Here is a 20,276-nt window from a genome sequence, read left to right on the forward strand (position 1 = left end):
CACGGAGACATGAACTGGCTTGTCCCACTTCCTGCTGGAAAACTGGCAGGAGAACCAGGAGCAGAGCAAGGTTCTCTTCTTCTTGGACCAGAAAATTCCAGAAAGCTAAAAAGTTAGCTATTTTAGCATCTAAAATTAGCTTTTAGTTATTGTCAGCCCTCTCTGTCATCCCCATTTCCACAGGGGAAAACTGTGGCAGGACCATCCTTCTCACTCTCCAAGTGACATAATTCCAAAGCTGAATTCCCAATTCCTTTTATTGGAAAATATTTCTCCTCCATCCCCTGCTGATTTTCACAAGGATGGAAATGTGGAGCAGTGCTGCGACCCTGAGCACCAAGCAGGGATGGTGGCCTATGCTGGCATCCCATTCCCAGCAGGAATAACCCCTCCAACCCCCTCAGGAACACATTTGGCTGCTGGATAATCCTCTCTTCCCATCATTATTTATTAGCAGGAGGTCAGAAGAGATTCCTGTGCCAGATTTCCCCCCCAGAACTTTGAAAACTCTGGACTACTCCAATTAATTTGGAAAATGCAGCGGGATAAAAGCCAGGTAAGCGTGGAGAGGAGCAGACCTGGCTTCTGCAGGTATCTCTTTTGATGAGAGGTAATTATATCCTTCTAATTAATTGTTGGCTCATGGCAGTCAAGGTCTGACTTGCAGGGACAAGTCAGAAAGAGGGAAGAAGCCCTGGGATGGGAAGCAGCGACGTGGGAGGACGCAGCATTCTTTTCCCACATGGAGGAGCAGCAGGACGTGTTAATTCAGCTCTGGAATTTCGCTCCCAACCTTTTATGGTGAAAAAATGAGGCTCTCCTTGGACTTTGCAAATACATGTTCAGCCGAAATCCACGCTGTGTGTGAGCTCCCGGCCAGCAGCTGCTCACTTGGATGTGCTGAGCACGGGATATGCAAAAATTTGGGAAGCTCAGCTCTGGGCTCCTGGAGGCTCCCAGGCTGCCCCGTGCGAGCTGATGTCATGGTTTTATCTGAGGACAGCTTCTCGTGGCTCTGTCTTGTCTTCCCAATGAAATAACTGAGTGAAGGAATTAATTTTTAATGCGTTCAACGAGAGTTTTGGAGGGATTTATTCTCACTCCTGCTGCCAGGTTGTTCCTGAGAGCCCAGAAATCCTGGATCCGGCTGCTTTTGTGGGGTTTGGAGGTGAAGGGATGGAGCAGCAACTTTCTGCAGGTTCCTTTCAACCCTTCTTTGACAATGCACATCCCGCCAAGCTGGGAATAAAGTGAAGGCCTCATTTCCTGCAGCCTTCCAATAATTCCTTAATTCCTTAATTCAGGTGTAGGAAGAAGAGATTTCCAACCTTGAATCATTCCTGTGGAAACACCTGACAACAAAAGCAGAGCTAGGTTGTGTTAGAAGACCAGTTGGGCTCTTCTGAGTCATTTAATTAGAGCGAGGAACTTTCCCTGCCTATGGAAATCTCGGGGAGGAAAGGGTGTGAAACCTGCTGCAACCAACACTTGCCTAATTAGCCTCGCTCAGAAGGGAGTCCGAGGCTGTGTGTGACCCAGGGATGGTCACACTTTTCCAGGGAAATCTGCTTTAGGAGCTGCTGAAGTGGGAGATGCTCTCACCGTGGTGTGGAAGCCCCAGATCACCACCACCACCACCATCCATCCGTCCATGCTGCTGCTGTCTGAGCTCCAGCCCCTGGAAATGTCTCATTTTTCCACACTCCACAGCAGCAGCTCAAAGGAAGCAGAGAAAGGGAGCAAAGTTCTGCATTTCATCTCGCTGGCTGCAGGCAGAGCTGCTGAAAATCCAGGCCAGGACCCCGGTGACCCAGAAATGTCCTGTTTGACCTGGGGCTTGGTTGAAATCTCATTTTTGTGCTGCCTCCCTCTGAGAGCTCTGGAGAGCGGCTCCTCCCGAAGCCAATCCCTCGTCAGGGCCGTGCAGGAGCTGCCTCCACAATTGGAGTTAATTAGAAATCTGGGAATCTGGGAGGGAGGACTTGCTAGAGCAGCTTTTGCCGTTGCAGCGATCGGGAGTTTCCTAAAGTGGAACATTTGCTGTTCTTATTTTTTAGCCCCATTCCCATGGATCTTGCATCTCCCAAATCCTAGAAAAATTTTCTCCCAGAGGATTTCTCCTCTCTGTATTTGCTTTACAGGAGCTCCAGGCTCTGTCCAGTCCTCACTTCTCTGGCTGTCTCTGCTTGGTGCTTTCCCCTCATGGATGCCCATGGCCATCCTGCTTTTCCCCTCTGAAATTCCCAAGGTTTTTCTGCAGCTCAGAGCTGGATTAATCCCAGCCTGGCACCCTCCAAGCTAAAGCTCTCAGCCCAAGAAATTTTGAAATGCAGTTCTGAACTCGTCCCCAGAACTTTACGGTGGGAAATGTTGTGCCTGAGGGACAGAAAACAATAAAAATCAATGCCCGAGTGCGTGAAGAGTTTCAAATGGCTCCCAAAAAATTCCTGCAATGTTTTCAAGGGTCTGTGCTGCTGTTACTCATTCACACGGGCAGGAATTACAAATATGTGTGTGCAGCCAGGAAAGCTTTGGATCACCGAATATTTGAGGCTTGGGGTGGAATGAAGGGGGTTGGGGGAGGAGAAACGCTCTGAGCTTCTTCGGGATAACAAATCCATCTCAGTGGTGCTGCAGCCAAAAAGTTACATTTCTCATTTGCTGAGTTTTGTGCTCTTCAGCAATAATTCCGAGCTGCTTTGCCTTCAGGGAAGGGGAGGAAATCGGAGGAATGGGTAAGGACATGCAGTACTGACCTAATCCAGTGCACTTTTCCCTGGAAGCTGCTTCCAGAGTCTGCCTTTGGCCCCCAGCACCCACTGGGATCGGCCAGAGCTGGGTGAGGAGTGGGGATTACACAATTTCACTTGTTTTTTCCAGCCCAAAATGGGATGCAAGCAAAAGGATTTCAAAATTCCTTGTGAAATGAACTCCATCCTTTGACTAAAAATGTTCCAAGTTTACTCATTTCCTATCCATTGCAGAAACTACATTATAAATAAATATTGGAATTTAATATCTCGTTATAAAAAGAGGTGAAACCTGAAAGTTGCAACCTTAGCAGAGATCAACTCAGCAAGTTCCTAATACCAAATTCCACCGAAATCCAAGAAGTTCTGGAAAACAAGCTGCCTTCAGCATATCAATATTTCTGATGGAAAACCATCCTGGCAGAAAATTTTTATGCTGCTCCAGGCTAGAATTCCCTAACAAACACTTTTCCTGTCTCCCCAGCAACTGGCACTGCTGATCCCGTGTAAGGAATTTCCATAATTAACCTGCAGGAACCGAGAAGAAAATCTTTTTGTCTGCAGGATATTCTCCAATAACATCTAGGAACCATTTCACTCTGAGCCAAAGCACAAGAAATTCAGTGGGATTTCTCCATAAATTTCTATGGATCTTCAGGCCTAGTTCACATCAGAGTTCAGAGCCAGATCAATGTGATGCAACTCTGGTGTTCCTTCAAATTCCAACAGGGCTTTGGAAAAAAAAAAAAAAAAAAACTAAAAACAATTCTTCCTTGTTGTTGAAATCCAATCCTGTGTTATCATCCGGATGAGGACTCGCAGGCTCTGATCCCTGTGGATACAAGTCCTTCCCAAGATGTTTGTGCTGATTTTGTAGGAGCCAGGAATGCACAACAGCAATAGGAATTCAAACAGAATCCCGGAGTTCCAGCTGCGGGCTGGGAATGTGGAGTTTTGGCATTCCTGCTCACTGGAGGCTGCTCCTGCCCCACCATCCCAAGGCAGGGAATGTCCTTGAGCTCCGTGTGATTTCATGGATGGCAGAGCACCCCCAACGTGCAATTTGTTCTTCCTGCCAGCGCTAACAAATCATAAATATGGAACAGCAGAGCTGGATCTGTACCAGATCACTGCGCTCTGTTTATCCAGGAGTTTTCCTGCTTCGGATGCGTTTATCCAAAAGGAATCATTCTGCTGCAGGAGAGGTTTGATCTGAGGTGATTCCCCAGCTGGTGGGAGAAGGTCAGACAGCCATAAGGAATGGTGTGTTTGAACTTGACTCCTCACAAGAATCCCCTTGTCCCATCCCTGGAATGTTCAAGGCCAGATTGGACAGGGCTTGGAGCAACCTGGGATAGTGGAAGGTGTCCCTGCCCATGGCAGGGGTGGAATGGGATGAGGTGTAATGTCCTTTCCAACCCAAACCATTCTGCAATTCTCTAAGTGGCCCCAGAGCATTTCTTTGGCTCCTAAAAGATGTTTTCTATTCCCAAAGCATGAAGCTTTTCCAGAGGCAAAATTCAGATATATCTGAACAATCCACATTATTTTCATGGCTTTTACAGAGCCTCCTTGGCTGTGTGGTGTGATAGGAAGGGAGTGATCACCTTCAACATGTCCTCACTTCACCAATGCTGCCGTGAACTCCTGGAAAAATAATTTCTCCACTCTATTATCCCTCTGTGAAGGAGAGAGAACCTCACACCTGCCATCCCCCGTGGGGATAAATGCCTTGGGACAGCCTCTGGATACAGCCCAGGAGCTGCAGGCCCTGCAGGACAGATCCCAGGGCTGGCAGCAGAGATGGGATTCCATCCTGCCTGTGAACAATGACACCACAGCCAGGATTTTAAACCACCTCAGCCTCTGTCTCAACATCCTAACTTCATTAAGGGCTTTAAAAAACATTTTGGCTTTGGTAAAGCTTTGCCCTCAGCTCCTGAAACTTGGAAGAGCTGAGCTTTCATTCTCATCGCAGACTTAGCACCCAAGGACCTGTCAGTCAGGTGAGGGAGACTCACTGGTGTCTCGAGCTGATTTTATGGATTTATGCAGTTCTCTCCCAGCGCTGGAGTCACAGCCGGATTTCTAAATGCCAAAATAGAGATTATAAGAGTGTCAAGCTTCATTTTGTTTTCACTTCACAGCTAATTAGCATTGATTTTCATGCCGTTGCTCCTGCATAGTATTCCACCGACATCACGAAACGGGAGAGGCTCGTTCTCACCCTGCCATCATCAATTTTAAACCCTCCTTGGAACAGAAGGACTTTGGGGTTGGGGTTTGGCAGCCAAAGCTCTGTCCCTTGGCAGGGTCTGAGCCACGCGTGGCAGTCGAGCTCCTTGAAGGTGATTTTTCCCGAAGTGAGAATTCCCTGGGCAGGCAGTGCGGTTTGCCATTTGAAGTCCTAACGGGAAAGTAGCAGGAGCTCCTTTTCCAACATCTGCAGAGCGTTAAGGGCTGGGAATGATCCCTTAGCGGGAATTAGCGGGTACTTGTGACCTCTCAAACAGCCAGGCTCAGCTCGTGGCATCTCTCTTTTCATCTGTTAAGTCGAACAGGACACTGATAAGCCTCGGCAAAGAGATGACAAATGGGTCTGGTTCAGGAGAATAGCGGCCCTAAACCAGGCAGGGATTCCACGAGCTGCGGATGTCCCTCAATGGATGCTCGTTGAGGTGACAAAATCACTCCTGGAACAAAAATAACAACAAAATCAGACGTGATGGTGGAATTAATGCCCATCCTCGCGTATTCCCGAGGGAGCCCACGCTTCCCCACGCAGGAAACACGCATTTCCTAATCCGCAAATGTCCGACCTTAAACCCTGATAAAACGTTCTTTTAATGTGCGTTTAGCTGCACACCAGCAGTGCGGAGAAGGGGTGGGATGTGTAAAATCCATGTTTTATGTATATTATTCGGTATTTTCCATGGATGCTTTAGTGGTTGGCATTGCAGGGAGAGAGATCTGGAGAGCAATTTTAGATTTAAATCATCAAGCAGTTATTCTGAAACTAAAAGCACTTGTTCTCAGCTGGTTTATTGCAGTCATAGAAAGTGCTCAGGCAGATTATTTGTGAGGGTAGAAAAATGTATTTTGATATTCCCATGAAATCTTAGATGGGATCATGAGTCATTACCACGCCAATCCCAAATTGTGTGTGTGTTATTAATATACACATAATGATTTCTGGGATGGAAAGAGGAGAAACTGTGAAAGGCTCTGATCAGATCTGGAGAAAAATGGGGAATTTGAATGAAGCAAAGCACGATACTCGGCCCTAAAAATCAAAAATCCGGACTGCGTGTGAAAAATCCTGGTGGAAACATCAACCCCCACTGCGTTATCCCCGTTGTTATCGGGATATGGGAAAAGGCATTAAACTTAAGGGTTTGACATGAATAACGGGTTTATGGGGATTAACAGATCTGGAGCAGCTTCCCCAAGGAATTCCAACAAGGCTTCCAAGGACTGTCCCCAGTGCCCAAAGCACCCGAAATCCCTGGGGATGGGCTGGGTGATGTTGGCAGCAAGCAAATCGTGTGAGGATGATATCACCAGGAGCTGCTGATGGAAGCTCTCTGCTCACAATGAGTAAGGGTTCCTCGTGAGTTAAAGTTTCCACATTCCAGGCATAGCTGGATGCAGGCAGATTTTCCACAGGAGCTGTGTGAGGGAGATGTCTCCTCCAGGACCCCGGAGGAGACCGATTCCTCCTCAGAGGAAGCCAAAGCACCAAGGAATGGGCAGCATCAGCACCAGCTTTGGTGCATCTTGTGTCCATCTGTGCGGAGGTGCCCGGTGGACTGATCAGGAGCAGATGTTCACACCCAGCTCCCACTCAGGATGGACAAAGAGCTCCTTCAACCCCATCTTCTTCTCTCCTTAGATCCAAGATACTCCTTGGCTGATGCGTTGGACTCCCAAAGAACCGGAGCTGAAACTCCAGAGCTTGATCCCACCTTCCTCTGCCCATTAGGCTGCCCCGTGTTCCAGTATGGAGCAGAGGGAAAGGCAAAAAAATCAGGATTTTCTGCCCTTTGGGAAACACCTGAGAGCATTTACACAACTTTATTTTTCCAGATTTATCTCCTGTTCCAATATTGAACAAAAGGGAGAAACTCAGCTTCCTGTGAGCATTCATTGTTTTGCTTCTTATTCATCCCATTCCACCATTTTTCTAAAGAGCTGGTAGACAGCAGGGATGGATACTGCAAAGGAGCAGCTTTTAAGTTAAAAACATAAAAAAGAGATGGAAATCTGTCTGCTCCAGGGCCTTACAAGAAAGGCACACAGAGCAAATTTTAGTGTTTTTACACGTTGTTTCCAAACAGAAACCAATTCTTCGGAAGTGAGTAATTTGACCAGCAAAAGATGTGACACGTCAGAACAAACCCCAAAAATATCAGCATGGAATTTTGAAATGTCATGTTTGAGATTCTCTCATGTGAGTCAGGGCAGCATCTCCCCATGGTCAAACAGGCACGAGCCGACATCCTTTTTTTTCAGGGTGTTGTTTTAAAACTTGATGAATTGCTCACGTTTCAGCCCAGAACTGACGCGGGCTGGGTTCATGACCTGGATGACTCAAGAGAAAAGGCCAAGGCTGCACCTTCAGGGAGGCCACCCTTGTGTCCGGCTGCTCCAGGCAAAGGCAGAAAGGAGGCAGGAGGGGAGGCAGGCTCTGCTCCAGTGCCTTTTCCAGGGATCCACACGGAGCCATACGGGCAAAGAGAGGAGCTCTTGAGGGAGATGAGTGCTACGAGCAGCTCACAAACCATCCCTTGTTCAGGGCTCTCCTTTCAGACACGATGCTCAATCCTCTGCTGAACCCCAGCCAGCTTTGCTTGGGGTTGTGTCCAGGAAGAGAAGAAATAGGAGGATGCTGATGGTTGGGAGGCACGGATCTCTGCTCTCGGTGATGGGGACACGACCCAGGGAATGGCTGGAGCTGTGTCCGGGCATGTTTAGGGTGGGTGTCAGGGAAAGGTCCTTCCTTCCCCAGAGGGTGCTGGGCACTGCCAGGCTCCCCAGGGAATGGGCACATTCCCGAGGCTGCTATAGCTCCAGGAGAGTTTGAGCAGTGCTCCAGGGGTGCCCAGGGTGGGATTTTGGGGTGTCTGTGCAGGGCCAGGAGCTGGATCCATGATCCTTGTGGTACCTTCCCACTCAGAGTATTCCATAATTCTGTGTTTTTGTGATATCCCGACACGCTCCGTGTGACCACGTTTTGAGGGAGAAGCCCCTTTGCCCACCATCACAAGCACCATCCCTGCTCATCCCTCCTCACTCCCCTCATCCCTCCTCACTCCCCTCATCCCTCCTCACTCCCCTCATTCCCCTGCTCTCCCCAGCTCTCCCCAGCATCCCTCATCCCATCCCGAGGCACCGGGCACCCCCTGAGGGACCCCGCACCACCTCCGGAGGCCGCAGAGCCCCAGACCCCGCCGTTCCCTTTCACACCGCTGACATTTGCAGGTAGAACCCATCGCTAAGCACCACAACCCGCTCCTTTACGGCCCCCACGGCTCTGAGGCTCTGAGGGCGCCGGGCCGCGCTCACCGCCCCCCCCCCCGCTCCCGCCTCCCCTAGGGGGCGCACTGCCCCGGCGGCGCGCGGCGGGGGGCGTGGCCCGCGCGGCGGCGGGCGGTGATTGGCGGCCGCGAGGCTATAAATAGGGGCGGGCGGCGGGGGGACAAAGCAGTGAGCGCGGGACCGGCGGGCGGGCGGCGGCGCCTCCGCGGCTCTGCCTCCTCCACCGCAGCGGCTTTATTGTGTTTTTCACGTTATTTTTGCCTTTTTCGCCAGGAGCCCGGGTGTGGTTTGGTTTTTGGCTGGTTTTTTTTTTTTTTTTTTTTTTTTTTTTTTTTCCCTCTTCTCTTCTGTTGTGGCCGGCCGGAGGGGACTAAGGGGAGATCAATGAAGGAAAGAAGAGCGAGCCAGAAGTTATCGAGCAAGGCGGTGATGGATCCCAACCAGAACGTGAAGTGCAAGATCGTGGTGGTGGGGGACAGCCAGTGCGGGAAGACCGCGCTGCTGCACGTCTTTGCCAAGGACTGCTTCCCCGAGGTGAGCGGCACGGCGCCGGGGTCGGCTCGGGGGTCGGGGCCGGGGCGGCGGCGATGGGCGCGGGCTGACCGTGCGCTGTCTCCCGGCAGAGCTACGTCCCCACCGTGTTCGAGAACTACACGGCCAGCTTCGAGATCGACACGCAGCGCATCGAGCTCAGCCTCTGGGACACCTCGGGTGAGCGCTCCCGTTCGCGTCCCGGGGATGCGGGGGGGGGATCGGGGAGGAGCGGCGGGGCTGCCGGGCTCCGCATGCGGCTGCTTCTGAGGGCTTTTTGACAAAAATCTCAGCTATCCTTGCAGGATCTGCCTGGCTGAGGGTGTGGGCAAGGCTCCGGGAAGCGGTTTGTCAGCATTGCAGGGGAATGTGTTCTCACCTGCCTGGCTGGAAGGAGCTTTCTGGGGAGCTCCGGGGGTACCTCGGCTCCTCTGCTGCCTGCTGACCCCGCTTTGCCTCGTAGGGGAGGGAAAAGGCGTTTATGTGCTAATGGTGAATTATTTCAGCTCCCTTTGGAGCTCCTGGTGGCCTCCTTAATGCCTCCTTGTTTTTTTTACAAAACACAGCACTTCTCTTCCCAGTGTTCCAGAGAGTCTCTAAGGCCAGGAACGGCTTTTAGGGAAAACCTCTAGAATTTATCTCTGATTCTCTGGGATGCAGAGGGAACCATCCTTTCCCCCATCAGGCTCTTCATTCTTCCAGTTTTACCTGGAAGAAACCGGCTCAGATGCCTCCAAGGTTGAGGGGTTTGGTGTTTGGCTGGCTCTGCTCACATGTTGAGACAGGATCTCCTCTAGATCCGCCTGTCGTTGATCATTTGGATAATTGGGCTGCACTTACAGCCAGGGGGGTGAGGGAGCACCCCAAAATTGCTGCCTCAGTGCTGGAGAGGAGCGTGGGGAGCCAGTGTGGCTTGCCTGTGGAGAGCTGAGGATGTCCAGGGGGGAATGACACCGGGAACCATTACCAGAGGTGTGGATCAACATCATCTGCAGAGCTGATTGGCAAAAAAACCTGCAGGAACTTGGCAGAACACGCAGTCCCTCTCTTTCTCTGTGTAGATGGCTCGTTAATGCTGAATTTGGACCCGGCAGTTCCTCCTCAGTGCGACAGCAGTTCTTTTACCAGGAATGAAAATGTTAATCCCTGTTTAAAAGAGGAGTTTAGGCGGCGGGTTGGCTTCCCTCTTGCTGTTGAGGAAATGATTCCAAATTCTTGCAACACGATTAGTGGGAAAAAGCAGCCTCTGCCCACAACCAGTATCAGCTTTGCTCTGAGCTGATTTTTTTTTCTTCATCTTATGCCAAGTGAGACTTGCAGATTTCTGGAGTATGTCTGGTTGGAGCTTTCATGCTGATTATTCAGCTGGCTGGAACTATGGAGCAAGGGCTTATTAAAAGTTATTAGTTATTTTGGAAAATGTTATCTTTATTAACATACAACACGCATGCAGGCTGGACGTGGGAAGGTTTGGAATCTGTTTGTCAAAGGCTGGAGACACCCATGGAATGAAATAGTCCATAGCACTTCAAAAGACAAAAGCAGTGGAAGAAAAAACACCTGCCAGCCTTTGTCCTCTGTCCTGGAACTGAGAGAAAATGTGGTTGAGTCAGAAGCTTGAGACCAAGTGGGTGATTTGTCTGACATCCCAGGAGAAGAGGAAATACTTGGAAGACCCAGTGCTTGGTTTTACAGAGTGTTACCGAGTGGATCCTCTGGCTGTGGGACTCTGGATGAGGAATTTTGGCTCCGTGAACAGCATCCCTTCTCACCCAGTGCAAAAACCCAACTCTGCCCAAGCCCATTAACCCAGAGCAAAATCTCATCAGCAGATAAGAGACAGCAGAAGATAAGGGAGTGTTTTAGCCTTATCTGAAAGTCTTGGTAATTTAATTTTTACAAGTCTTTGTCCTGCTCCTCTACTGAGTTAGAAGAGATGTCTGAATGGCATTTTTAAAGCAGGACTAAATCTAATTAACTTCAAAAGATGGCTGATCATTGCAACACGGGGGAGGTGATGGCTGCAGGTTTTGTGGTGCTTGAATATCTCTTGGGAGGGGGGAAAGATGCTGTTTAATTGAGTTTTTTGCAATATGTTGCAGATACTTCCAAGATGACTCAATCAGTATTTTGTATTCATCTTTAACTCTTTTTTAACTGGGAACATTTAACAGCCTTGCCAGTTAGTCCCTTGAATTAAAATTGATAATTAGGTTTTGCAGTGAATCCTTTGGAAGGGTGTGCTGCCACCTCCAACTCCTTTTTTGCTCGCTGGGAAAATCAGAAAAGCTGTGGCCATTGGTTAAAATAGTTGTGTGAGGGTGAGAACAGGCCCTGCTGCCACAGTTTTGGTTTATAATTCTTTATATACCAACGATAATAATGTGGTTTTATCAGGGAACTTCTAGGTGTCATGGAACTGATAGAAAATTTAAAATTCTTTGGGGAGTTGTTGTTGCATCTTGGATTTGCCCATAGGAATATGGGACAAGTAAGAGTGGAATAGAACGGGAGGATTCATTATTCAGATGTTTGCTGGGGCTGTCTAGTTCTGCAAGTCATTAGAAGGATTTAAATTAGCCACAGCATTGAGGGAAGCACTTGCCAAGTAGAATTTCAATGGGGTTTGGGACTACCAGCCCTCTCTCAAAGCAGGAATGTCTGGTTGCAATCTCACTACACCATAAATTACTCTGCTCTGTGGTAACATGTGGCAGTCTTGAGCTGTTTGGGCGCTCTGCTTCTTGTGTGAGGTGGAATATTAAAAGTTTCTCCAGGTTAAAGCTTCATCTTGTACTTTAAGGGCCACTGTGAAGGAAAATAATCTGCATTAGTTGCCCTTATCTACCATCTAATCTGCATTTATCAAGTTTTTTTTTTGCTCCTTTGATTTTTTCTTTCTAGCTAGGACAACAGCAGCTGTGGCTTAGAAATGCCATTAATTAGGTGTACATACCTGTGTCTCCCTAAAATGTTTTAGGGGGTTGCTTTATTGCTTGAACTGTGGCTACTCCACTAAAATAATTCTCAACAGGGCCAGAAATACTTACAACTGCTGGGGATTAGCAAGTAATTAAATCCAGAAGGGCCTTGGAGCTGAGAGCCAAGTTAGTTTTGCTGTGATTTTTGACTGTATACAATGTACTCAGTGTCCACAGACAAACAGAAATTAATTGGAAAGTTTCGTGCAGAAACCTTTCAGGAGAAAGCTGAAACTTGGAGGAATTAAAGTTGCTAATTCCCCAAATTCCCTGGCAGTAATGATGGCAAAGGAAAATCCAATTGCTGTCTTTGCTTCCCAGAAAATTCTTGTTAAATTATGTGATTTTCTGGTTTTAATTGCCCATTTTAGCAGGGCTTTCTTATTACTTTTACAAGGGAATTGATACCTGGCAATGCCAAGTGCCCTCCCAAAGTTTTCCCTCGGAGGTGTAATCACACAAAAAGCTGTGAACATTTTGATATCTTTTTGCTTGGAGATAACCTGCACTGAAAATCCTCCTCAGCCATCCCAGGTTTTTTGGTGTTTTGTCTTTTTTTTTTTTTTTTTTGTGTGTGTGTGTGTTTTGGAAGGAGGAAAATCCATCAGCACTGAAACAGCTCCTTGGAGCAGGCAGTGTTTGCTGTGTGTTGTGTGATAATTAGTGAGCCCAAGGGTTTGGGAGTGAGAATGCTGCTGTTCATCTGTTGTTCTTTCACTTGACTGGGCTCCAAAAGGCTCCAAAGCCTAATTCCTGGTGGCTGCTTGCTGCTGTGGAAATAGGAGAGTCTTGCCTGTTACTGAGCCCTCCTGGCCTCAGGATGTGCAGCTGAACCCTCCTGGTGCCTTTGCATCTTCCAGCCAAACACCTCTCCCTGATCCAGCACCTTCAACTGGTGCTAACCCACCCAAAAATTAAATATTCTTCAGCTTTTAATGATGTAATTCTGTTCTTTATTAAGATAGCAATATTTAAAGTTAAGCTTGGCATCCCCTGTAGGCCAAACCCAACCATATTGCTGGGGAGGGGTTTTATTTCAGACTAAAAGCTGAATTTTTGTTGGACTCTGCATGAAACATAAGGTTTCAAAAGCAGGCCATCCTTAATGTTGCAAGTATTTTTGGCTGAAATTATTAAAGCTGCCAAACAAATTTTTTAAGAAGGAAGATTGCAGCTGGAATAAATGTCCAACACAAAAAAAAAAAAAAACTGCAGCCTTATCAGCAACTCCTTGATAAAACTGAAAAACCACCCATGTTGTCCTTGCCAAAAATGTTTTATTTTGCAGGAACAGAATCCCAAACACAAATAGGCTTTTTTTTTTTTTTTCTCTCCCCACAAATACCATGGCTCCAGTTCCACATTCTCCTTCTGTTTTCGAGGGTTGGCACAGCTTCAAATCGGCAAAGGAACATGAAAAAGAGGGAGCAGCCTGGCTGGGCTGTGCTGGAGTTGTCTGTTCAGACTTGAGCGAGCCTCATTCCTGACATTCCTGCCTTCTGAGGGTTTCTCTGGGCAAAGGGATGAAAATGCCAGCTTGAATAGGCCTGCACAGTGAGGGCTGCAGCCCCTCTTTATTTGCACAGGAATAAAGGTTTGGTTATAAATGAGAGCAGGAAATTTCCTTTGTGGATCCTGCAGCTCGAGGAGTTGAAATGGGCTCTGTTTGTTCTGCCACACACCAGCCTGCAGAAAAGCTGGGGAATATCCCTCCTAAGCTTGCTAAAAGTGCTTTTATTCCAGCTCAGCATCTGAAATTGGAGAAATTCAAAGGAGGGGGGAAAAGAGAAACCTTCCAAGCAAAAGCAGCTCCAGCTGCTGGGGTGGGCAGGAGTCTCGGGGCTGGAGGTGGCGACTCTGTGAGCACAAATCCATCTCCTGGACATAAATGGGATCCCTGGAGCTGCTGAGTGAGCCCAGAGGTATTTGTGTGAGGAATGAGTTTCTGGGTGAGGCTTTGCTGAGACTCCTTTCTAGTCAGCACCCATTAAGGATTCCCTCAATCCTGCCCTTGCTTGCTGGAGCTCAGGGAGACGTGGCAGTGCTTTCATGTCACCCAGGTGGCTCTTAGTGCCGCTTGGTGCTGCAGTTCCCCTGTGTCCAGGACAAATAACCCAGCCCTGGGGCTGCAGGGCAAATAACCCAGCCCTGGGGCTGCAGGACAGGCTGTAATAGCAGTGCTGGAGGTAGTGGGGTGTAATTACCAGTGGAAAATGCTCATTGATAGCTGCAGTGAGTAGTTAACTCCGGGTCACCTCGCTGAGATTTGTTCCCAACGTCTCATTTGTGCTGAATTCAGCTGAAGTGGGGTGTGAAGAGCCTTTTCTGACAGCTCTGTCAGATTGACATCATTTACAGAGATGAGCATTCGAATTAAATCCTTCTCGTTCACCAAATTACCTTCTGCTACCTACTTTGGTAATGCTTCACTCCCCATGTGTTATTCCTCATTTCAAAAACAACATTCCTGGGATTCTTGCCTCCTTTCCCGTGCAGGAGAAGCCTTCCAAGTGAAGTCATCTGCGAGCCCTTCACACCATTCCCTGTGCAACAGCCTGAGCTGTCTGTCAGGGAGAAACCTGAGCAATTCCTCTAATCCAGTTAATAACCAGAGACCTTACAGCCAATTAGTTCTGGAGAGCTGGGAAATCAGAGGCATAATGAGCTGATAACCCCCCCAAACTTCTGGAAACTGGGTTCTTGTGGTGGGTGTTCCATGCTGTGGTTTAGGGTCTGCTGTATTTTAGGATTTACAGAAATAAGGATGTAGGATGGCTGAGAAAATGAATTTTAAGCTGCCCAGGCCCTTGCCCTGTTGGGCCAATGAGCTGGTTTCAATGCCCTTTTAAATGCATTAAGAAATGTATTTTCCTCAGGAGGTGAAGCTCAGCCAAACCTAATGGTGGTTGAGTGACTGCAACTTCTTAGAAAAAACAATTTTTTTTAAATTTCTTTTTTTTTTTTTAATTTATTTTTTCCCCCAGACAGATTCACTAGATCATTAAAATACAGTTTTTAACTCTGGACAGATTTTAACTCTTCACATCATGATTGTTAAGGAAAACAGAAAATCCCTTCACAGGCCTGCAAGTAAAACAAGCACAAAGAGCAGTACTGTACCTACATCTGTTCCCCCAGATTACTAAATTAGCTTTGATCTTGTTGATAAAAATCTGGTTTATGGGCTAAACATAAACATTTATTGCAAGCTTTATTGGTTTACAGATTAATGAGGCTTTTTGTGACAAATAACTTGTGTGCCTGCCTACAGGATTGAGATTTTTCCCTGCTGGAAATCTGTTTCCTCCAGCAAGTTCTTTAATTTGAAGCAAGAATTTCTTCTAAACATTGCCAATGTGACAACTTAAGATGCTTTTTGCACTTGGAGCTATTTGTTTTAAATTAACTGTTAGACAAATCAAAACTGAGGAGTTTCAAATCTGCTGTAGGAAAAGCCTTTTGGGGTTGGAGGATTTGTTCCCCTGCAGGTTAATGCTGGGCCTTAAACTTGGGCTGAGCCCGTTTCCCTCTCGCTGGGAGCATCCCCAGCTTTTGGTGGGTGATGGATCACTGGGGGGCTGTCACTGAAAGCCTCTCCAGGCTGTCTGAGTGGCTGCAGGAAGAGGAGAACAGCAATTAATGAAGTTGTTGTTTGGTTTCCCTGCAGGCTCTCCTTATTACGACAACGTCCGCCCGCTCTCCTACCCCGACTCCGATGCTGTCCTGATCTGCTTTGACATCAGTCGCCCAGAAACCCTGGACAGTGTCCTAAAAAAGGCAAGTGTTTGAGCAAGCCCTGAGCACAGAGCTCTGCTGGAGAAGCTCATCTTGAAATCCCTGCAGTGGTGCTGTTCCTACACTGGAAACTTCCACTTTGTTTCTTTAAATGGAGCGATGACAGGACGGTGCTTTCATTTGAGGTCATTTGTTTGAAAGGGGTGGATGTTAATTGAAAACAAAAACTCGATAATGGACACTTGGAGCTGAAGGAAATTCTCATTCCTCAGCCCTGAGACAGCAAGGAATTGTTGAGGGTGGTGTGAGGTGCTGTTAGAAATTGTATCTCACATGTTCCTGTAACAGGCTTGGGAAACTTTGCTGGGTAAAAATTGTCTGCCAAGTGTTTGGACTTCTGCCACGGCCTTAGATAATTTGTGAGGCTGACGTTAGAAGGAGCAGTGACAAATGCCTCTGGAAGCCACCAGCAGAGCTTGCAGCGGCGCAGAAATGCAGCCCTGCCCCAAGCCCTTTGTGAGATCACTGATCTGAGCTTGTGTCAGACTTCCCACGAGCTCAAACAGGGAACTTTCATCATCAAGCTCTGTGTTTGCAGGGTGGTCCTGGTCCTCTCCTCGGCTGCTGACCATGACTCAGCTTCACAGTGGGTTTGGGGCTTAATGACCTGAAGTTCTTTTTTTTTCTGAGGCTGGGGCCAGTGATTCTTGTCTCACTGGGATAAAGTGCCTTACAATGCTCTGAATAGCCTACAAGAAATACTTCCAAACTACCCTGTCTGTATCAAAAGATCCAGAACTGTGGTTTTTCTGTCCCTGTTAATGCTGGTTACCTAATTCTGCAAGAGATTTTTTTCTTAAAATGCTTTTTAACCCAAATTACAGCCTTAAATTTTAGGGAATATCATGTTTGGATTATGCTGTGAAGTTTCTGGCTTTGAGTTCCCAACATAACCTTGCAGAAAGGTGAAACCCAGTGAATTTCTCCCAAGTTCTGTCTGAGGGGCTCTTTGCTGGTTCACCTGGGACAGATCTGTGTAGTTTTAGGGGTGAGAATGCAGCAATCAACCCACGCTTAGCCCTGCTGGTGTTGTGGTTGTACAGCTGAAGGCTGGGACACCATTTCTGCACTGGCTGGGGCTGGGTGTGAGAAACAGCAGCTCTGCAAACCTTTGCTCATGTGGGTAAATAATCTCAACTCATTCCCTCCTGATTAGTAAGCCAGTGGAATTCATGAGTGTGTGAGATAGGAAGATTTCATCCTTGACCAAGTTCTGCTGGAGCTGATGCCTTCAAAAATTACCTTGAAGGCAAATACGACCATTACATAAAAATATTTCAGCCTGGGACGTCAGGACTGATTAAAGTTGTTACCCGTTGCTTCTTTGGATTTAAACATGAACTGTTGAGTTTTATCTTTTTATTTTGTTAGGGTTGGGATTAAATGTGTGAGATGGTATTTTTTGTTTGGATTTTGATTAGTTTTTATTTATATTACCATTTTACAAACTGTGAGTTCTACAGTATTTTAATTTAACAAACTAAAAACAGAGTTCTGTTTCTTTTTTAAAGGTTTTTTAAGGATAAACTGTCTCATTAAGAAATGACACTTAAATGATTTTTATTTTAACTTAATAACTAACTACTCATGGCTTGTAATGTGTTTTTTTTTAAATCTAATTACAAAATACCACCCAAACCCATGGAGAAGAAGGACTAGCTTTTGTCTTAAAACTTCTATCTTGTTTTATATATATTACTGTAGTCTAAAACTTTAAACTCTAAGTTTTCTACTATGTGATACTACACACTTCTATTCAAACTACACACCTATAATTTTAGTGTTACTAATCAATTTTGGAAGCCTTCTCCACGGCATCAGATCAAATGCAGCGTTCTCTTGGGGGGGTCAGTGCCTGTCAGCACAGAAAGTCTAAAATTCTCAGCATCCAGGGCTCCAACAATTAACAACTTGCAATTTTCCAGTGGAAAGGGGAAATCCAGGAGTTCTGCCCCAACACCAAGATGCTCCTGGTGGGCTGCAAGTCCGACCTGCGCACCGATGTCAGCACGCTGGTGGAGCTCTCCAACCACAGGCAGACCCCCGTGTCCTACGACCAGGTAGGGGCCACCTCCTTTTCTGTCCTTCAGGAGGGAAGAAAAACCCCTTTTCTGTCACTGGAGCCCTCACTGTGACCAGCTTCTCCCTCATGATGACACCAGTGCAGCCTAAAAGGCAGATTTGCACCTCTGGTGTTGGGTGGAGGTGGGTTTGAAAGCTGTTTAGGACTAAAGGAAATCCTGCAGCCCCACAACACATCAGAAAATTGTCCCTTTAAACATCATAAATTGTTGTCTTTTTGGTTGCAAATTGCTTTTTAGGTGAGTTGTTAAAAAACTTCCTGCTTTTCTGTGCCTGCACACAGCAAAAATGCAGCTAAAAGGTGACACATCCTGTTTATTCAGTGACAAATTGGTAAAATTGCTCTCTGCAGACTTCAGATTTGAATCATGACATTATACTGGAATATAATCTGTCCCCAGTTCCTTAAAAAAACCCTTGTCCCTCCTTCTGAAGGTGCAGCAACACCAGAAGGCATCTTAATTCTTGATGAGTTCTTTGCTCTTGGGGAAGGGAGAAGTTTGGAGCCAGGCATTAGAGGAGAGAAAAGGGAAAGGAATCAGGTCATGGGAGAGAGCAGGATGTGGGGAACAGGGAAACTGCTCTGAGGTGAGCTTCCCTTTATTACTCACATGTGTGTGATCATTCGTGGCAGCTGAATCACCCCGTGGCACCTCCAGGAGCCACCTCAGTGTCTTTAGCAACCAGTTTGGGACGGTTTATCCCTCATGTTTTCCAAAGCAGCAGCTCCTGATGTGGGGTTACTAAGGATGCAGAATGTTTATGTTGGAAAATGGCAGGGCTTCAGTAAAATCAAGTCTTTTCCATGAGAGTGATCAAAACTCTGCTGGCAGGTGGATTTTTTTTTCCCCTGGATTCACAGCTCAGCCTGTACCCCTGAGGAGCAGGAGTCAGCTGAACACAGGACACAGCTTCTTCTAAAATCCCCTTGCCTGGAATGGTGTCAGAGCTTTCCCATTCCTCTGAACTCCAGCAGGAAGCACTGGGAGGGGAAGGACAGGCTGGTGACACCCTGCTCCAGCCTCCCAGTTCAGGCAGCTCCACCTGAGCAAACATTTCTGAGGCTCAGCTGAGCAGGAGCTGAGCTGTTTAACTGTGGGGAGGGCTGCTCCCACAAGCTCCTGCTGCCTTATCAGCCTCTCCCCCCTGCAACTGATAAGGGGCTGCATCACTTCAGGGCAAACAGGAGGCTGGACACTCAGGGATTGGTGCCATCAGGCTGGCACTGAGCAGCCAGGAGGGGGCTGGAGGCAGGCACGGGGGTGTGTGAGGAGTGGCACCTCAAGGATGTGGCTGGATTTCGTAACCTAGTAAAGATTCACCCCTCAGAAAGCAAATTTCCCTTGGAACAACTCCTGTTTTTTCACATAATGCTGTATTGTGTTCCAGTAGCAAAATCCACCATGGGATCCTGGGCTATTGTCATCTGTCACGTGTTGGGTTGTGTGCCTTCTGCTGCTGGAACAAATGTCTCTGCTTTGACTTCTTAGAATCACTAAAGAAGGGCTCCTGTAACCCCTCATTTACTTCTTTTTCCCTTTTTTCCCTGTTCCCCATCAGGAAGTTGATAGAACTCTTCCCAGAACACATTTCCCTAAGAACTTTGCCATCTTCCTGGAGCTGGAACAGGGGCCCTGCTCCAGCTCAGGGCAGCTGCTTATTCCTTAAGGCACAGAATTTCTCTGTGGAGATTTCAGCTGCCAGATTTTCCAGGAAATTCCCAGATTCAAGTTAAGGTGAAACTGCTGAAAAGGCCTCAGTCAGTTGTTTGCAGTCACTGAGCTGCTTTTCTCTCCCAGTTTGTGTTTTATCAGCACAGCAGATAATGCTTGGACACTTGTTCAACTCCTCCTGCAAACAAATCTCTGTTTGTTTTCCCAAATTAGCTTTGGGTTTTCCAGGGAAACAGCGCTGAGCTGGAATTGTGAGGATTGCTGAAGATTTTGCACAACTTGGTATTGATCACATGTTCCTTTTTCCCCTCAGGGTGCAAATATGGCCAAACAGATTGGAGCAGCCACATACATCGAATGCTCAGCCTTACAGTCAGAAAACAGTGTCAGAGACATTTTTCACGTCGCCACCCTGGCGTGTGTGAACAAAACAAACAAAAATATGAAACGAAACAAATCTCAGAGGGCCACAAAGCGAATTTCACACATGCCTGGCAGGCCAGAACTGTCCACAGTGGCCACGGACTTGAGAAAGGACAAAGCCAAGAGTTGCACGGTGATGTGAAGGAGCTGGGATTTCCTGGAGGAGGAGGAGGAGGAAGATCCAGGAGGGGTTGGAGCTCAATGAAGTCACAGCCACAGGGTGTTTAATGAGGGCTTTGCCAGTGCTTTCATGGAGACTTCTCCTGCTGTGTGAGACTGTACTTAAGGACTGAGCAGCAGGGAGAAAAGGCTCTGAGAGAGGTGGCATCAGGAATTTCTGTTGAAGACAATGCCAAAAAAAATAATAATAAAAGGGAAAACGTTTGAGTGTGCTGAGAGAAGAGAGAATGATTGGGAAAATAACCCTGCAAAGGAGAGATGTCATGGACAGTGCTTGTTTCTTTTAGTAACGCTCTGCTCCTGGATGCTACCACTTTGATTTC

At 47.3% G+C, this 20,276-nt stretch overlaps 1 protein-coding gene and 1 long non-coding RNA gene across 2 annotated transcripts in view; one reads left to right on the plus strand and one right to left on the minus strand.

Moving 5' to 3' along the window:
* The window catches only part of LOC137476771 (uncharacterized), a 95,387-nt gene extending 76,473 nt beyond the window's left edge, over positions 1 to 18,914 (minus strand). Inside the window, exons 1-2 of the long non-coding RNA XR_011000574.1 lie at positions 18,289 to 18,914; positions 14,787 to 15,413 (exon numbers count right to left, since the gene is read on the minus strand). This is a non-coding gene — a long non-coding RNA (uncharacterized lncRNA). The remainder of the gene's footprint in view (positions 1 to 14,786; positions 15,414 to 18,288) is intronic.
* On the plus strand, positions 8,450 to 20,160 carry RND3 (Rho family GTPase 3). Its single transcript, XM_068195115.1, has 5 exons — positions 8,450 to 8,822; positions 8,912 to 8,999; positions 15,468 to 15,577; positions 17,521 to 17,655; positions 19,664 to 20,160. Exons 1-5 carry the CDS (start codon positions 8,673 to 8,675, stop codon positions 19,913 to 19,915), a joined length of 735 nt encoding a protein of 244 aa, XP_068051216.1. The 5' UTR covers positions 8,450 to 8,672; the 3' UTR covers positions 19,916 to 20,160.
* The last annotated feature ends 116 nt before the right edge of the window (positions 20,161 to 20,276 follow it).

This window comes from Anomalospiza imberbis, chromosome 7 (genome assembly GCF_031753505.1).
Source record: "Anomalospiza imberbis isolate Cuckoo-Finch-1a 21T00152 chromosome 7, ASM3175350v1, whole genome shotgun sequence".
Lineage (NCBI taxonomy): Eukaryota > Metazoa > Chordata > Aves > Passeriformes > Viduidae > Anomalospiza > Anomalospiza imberbis.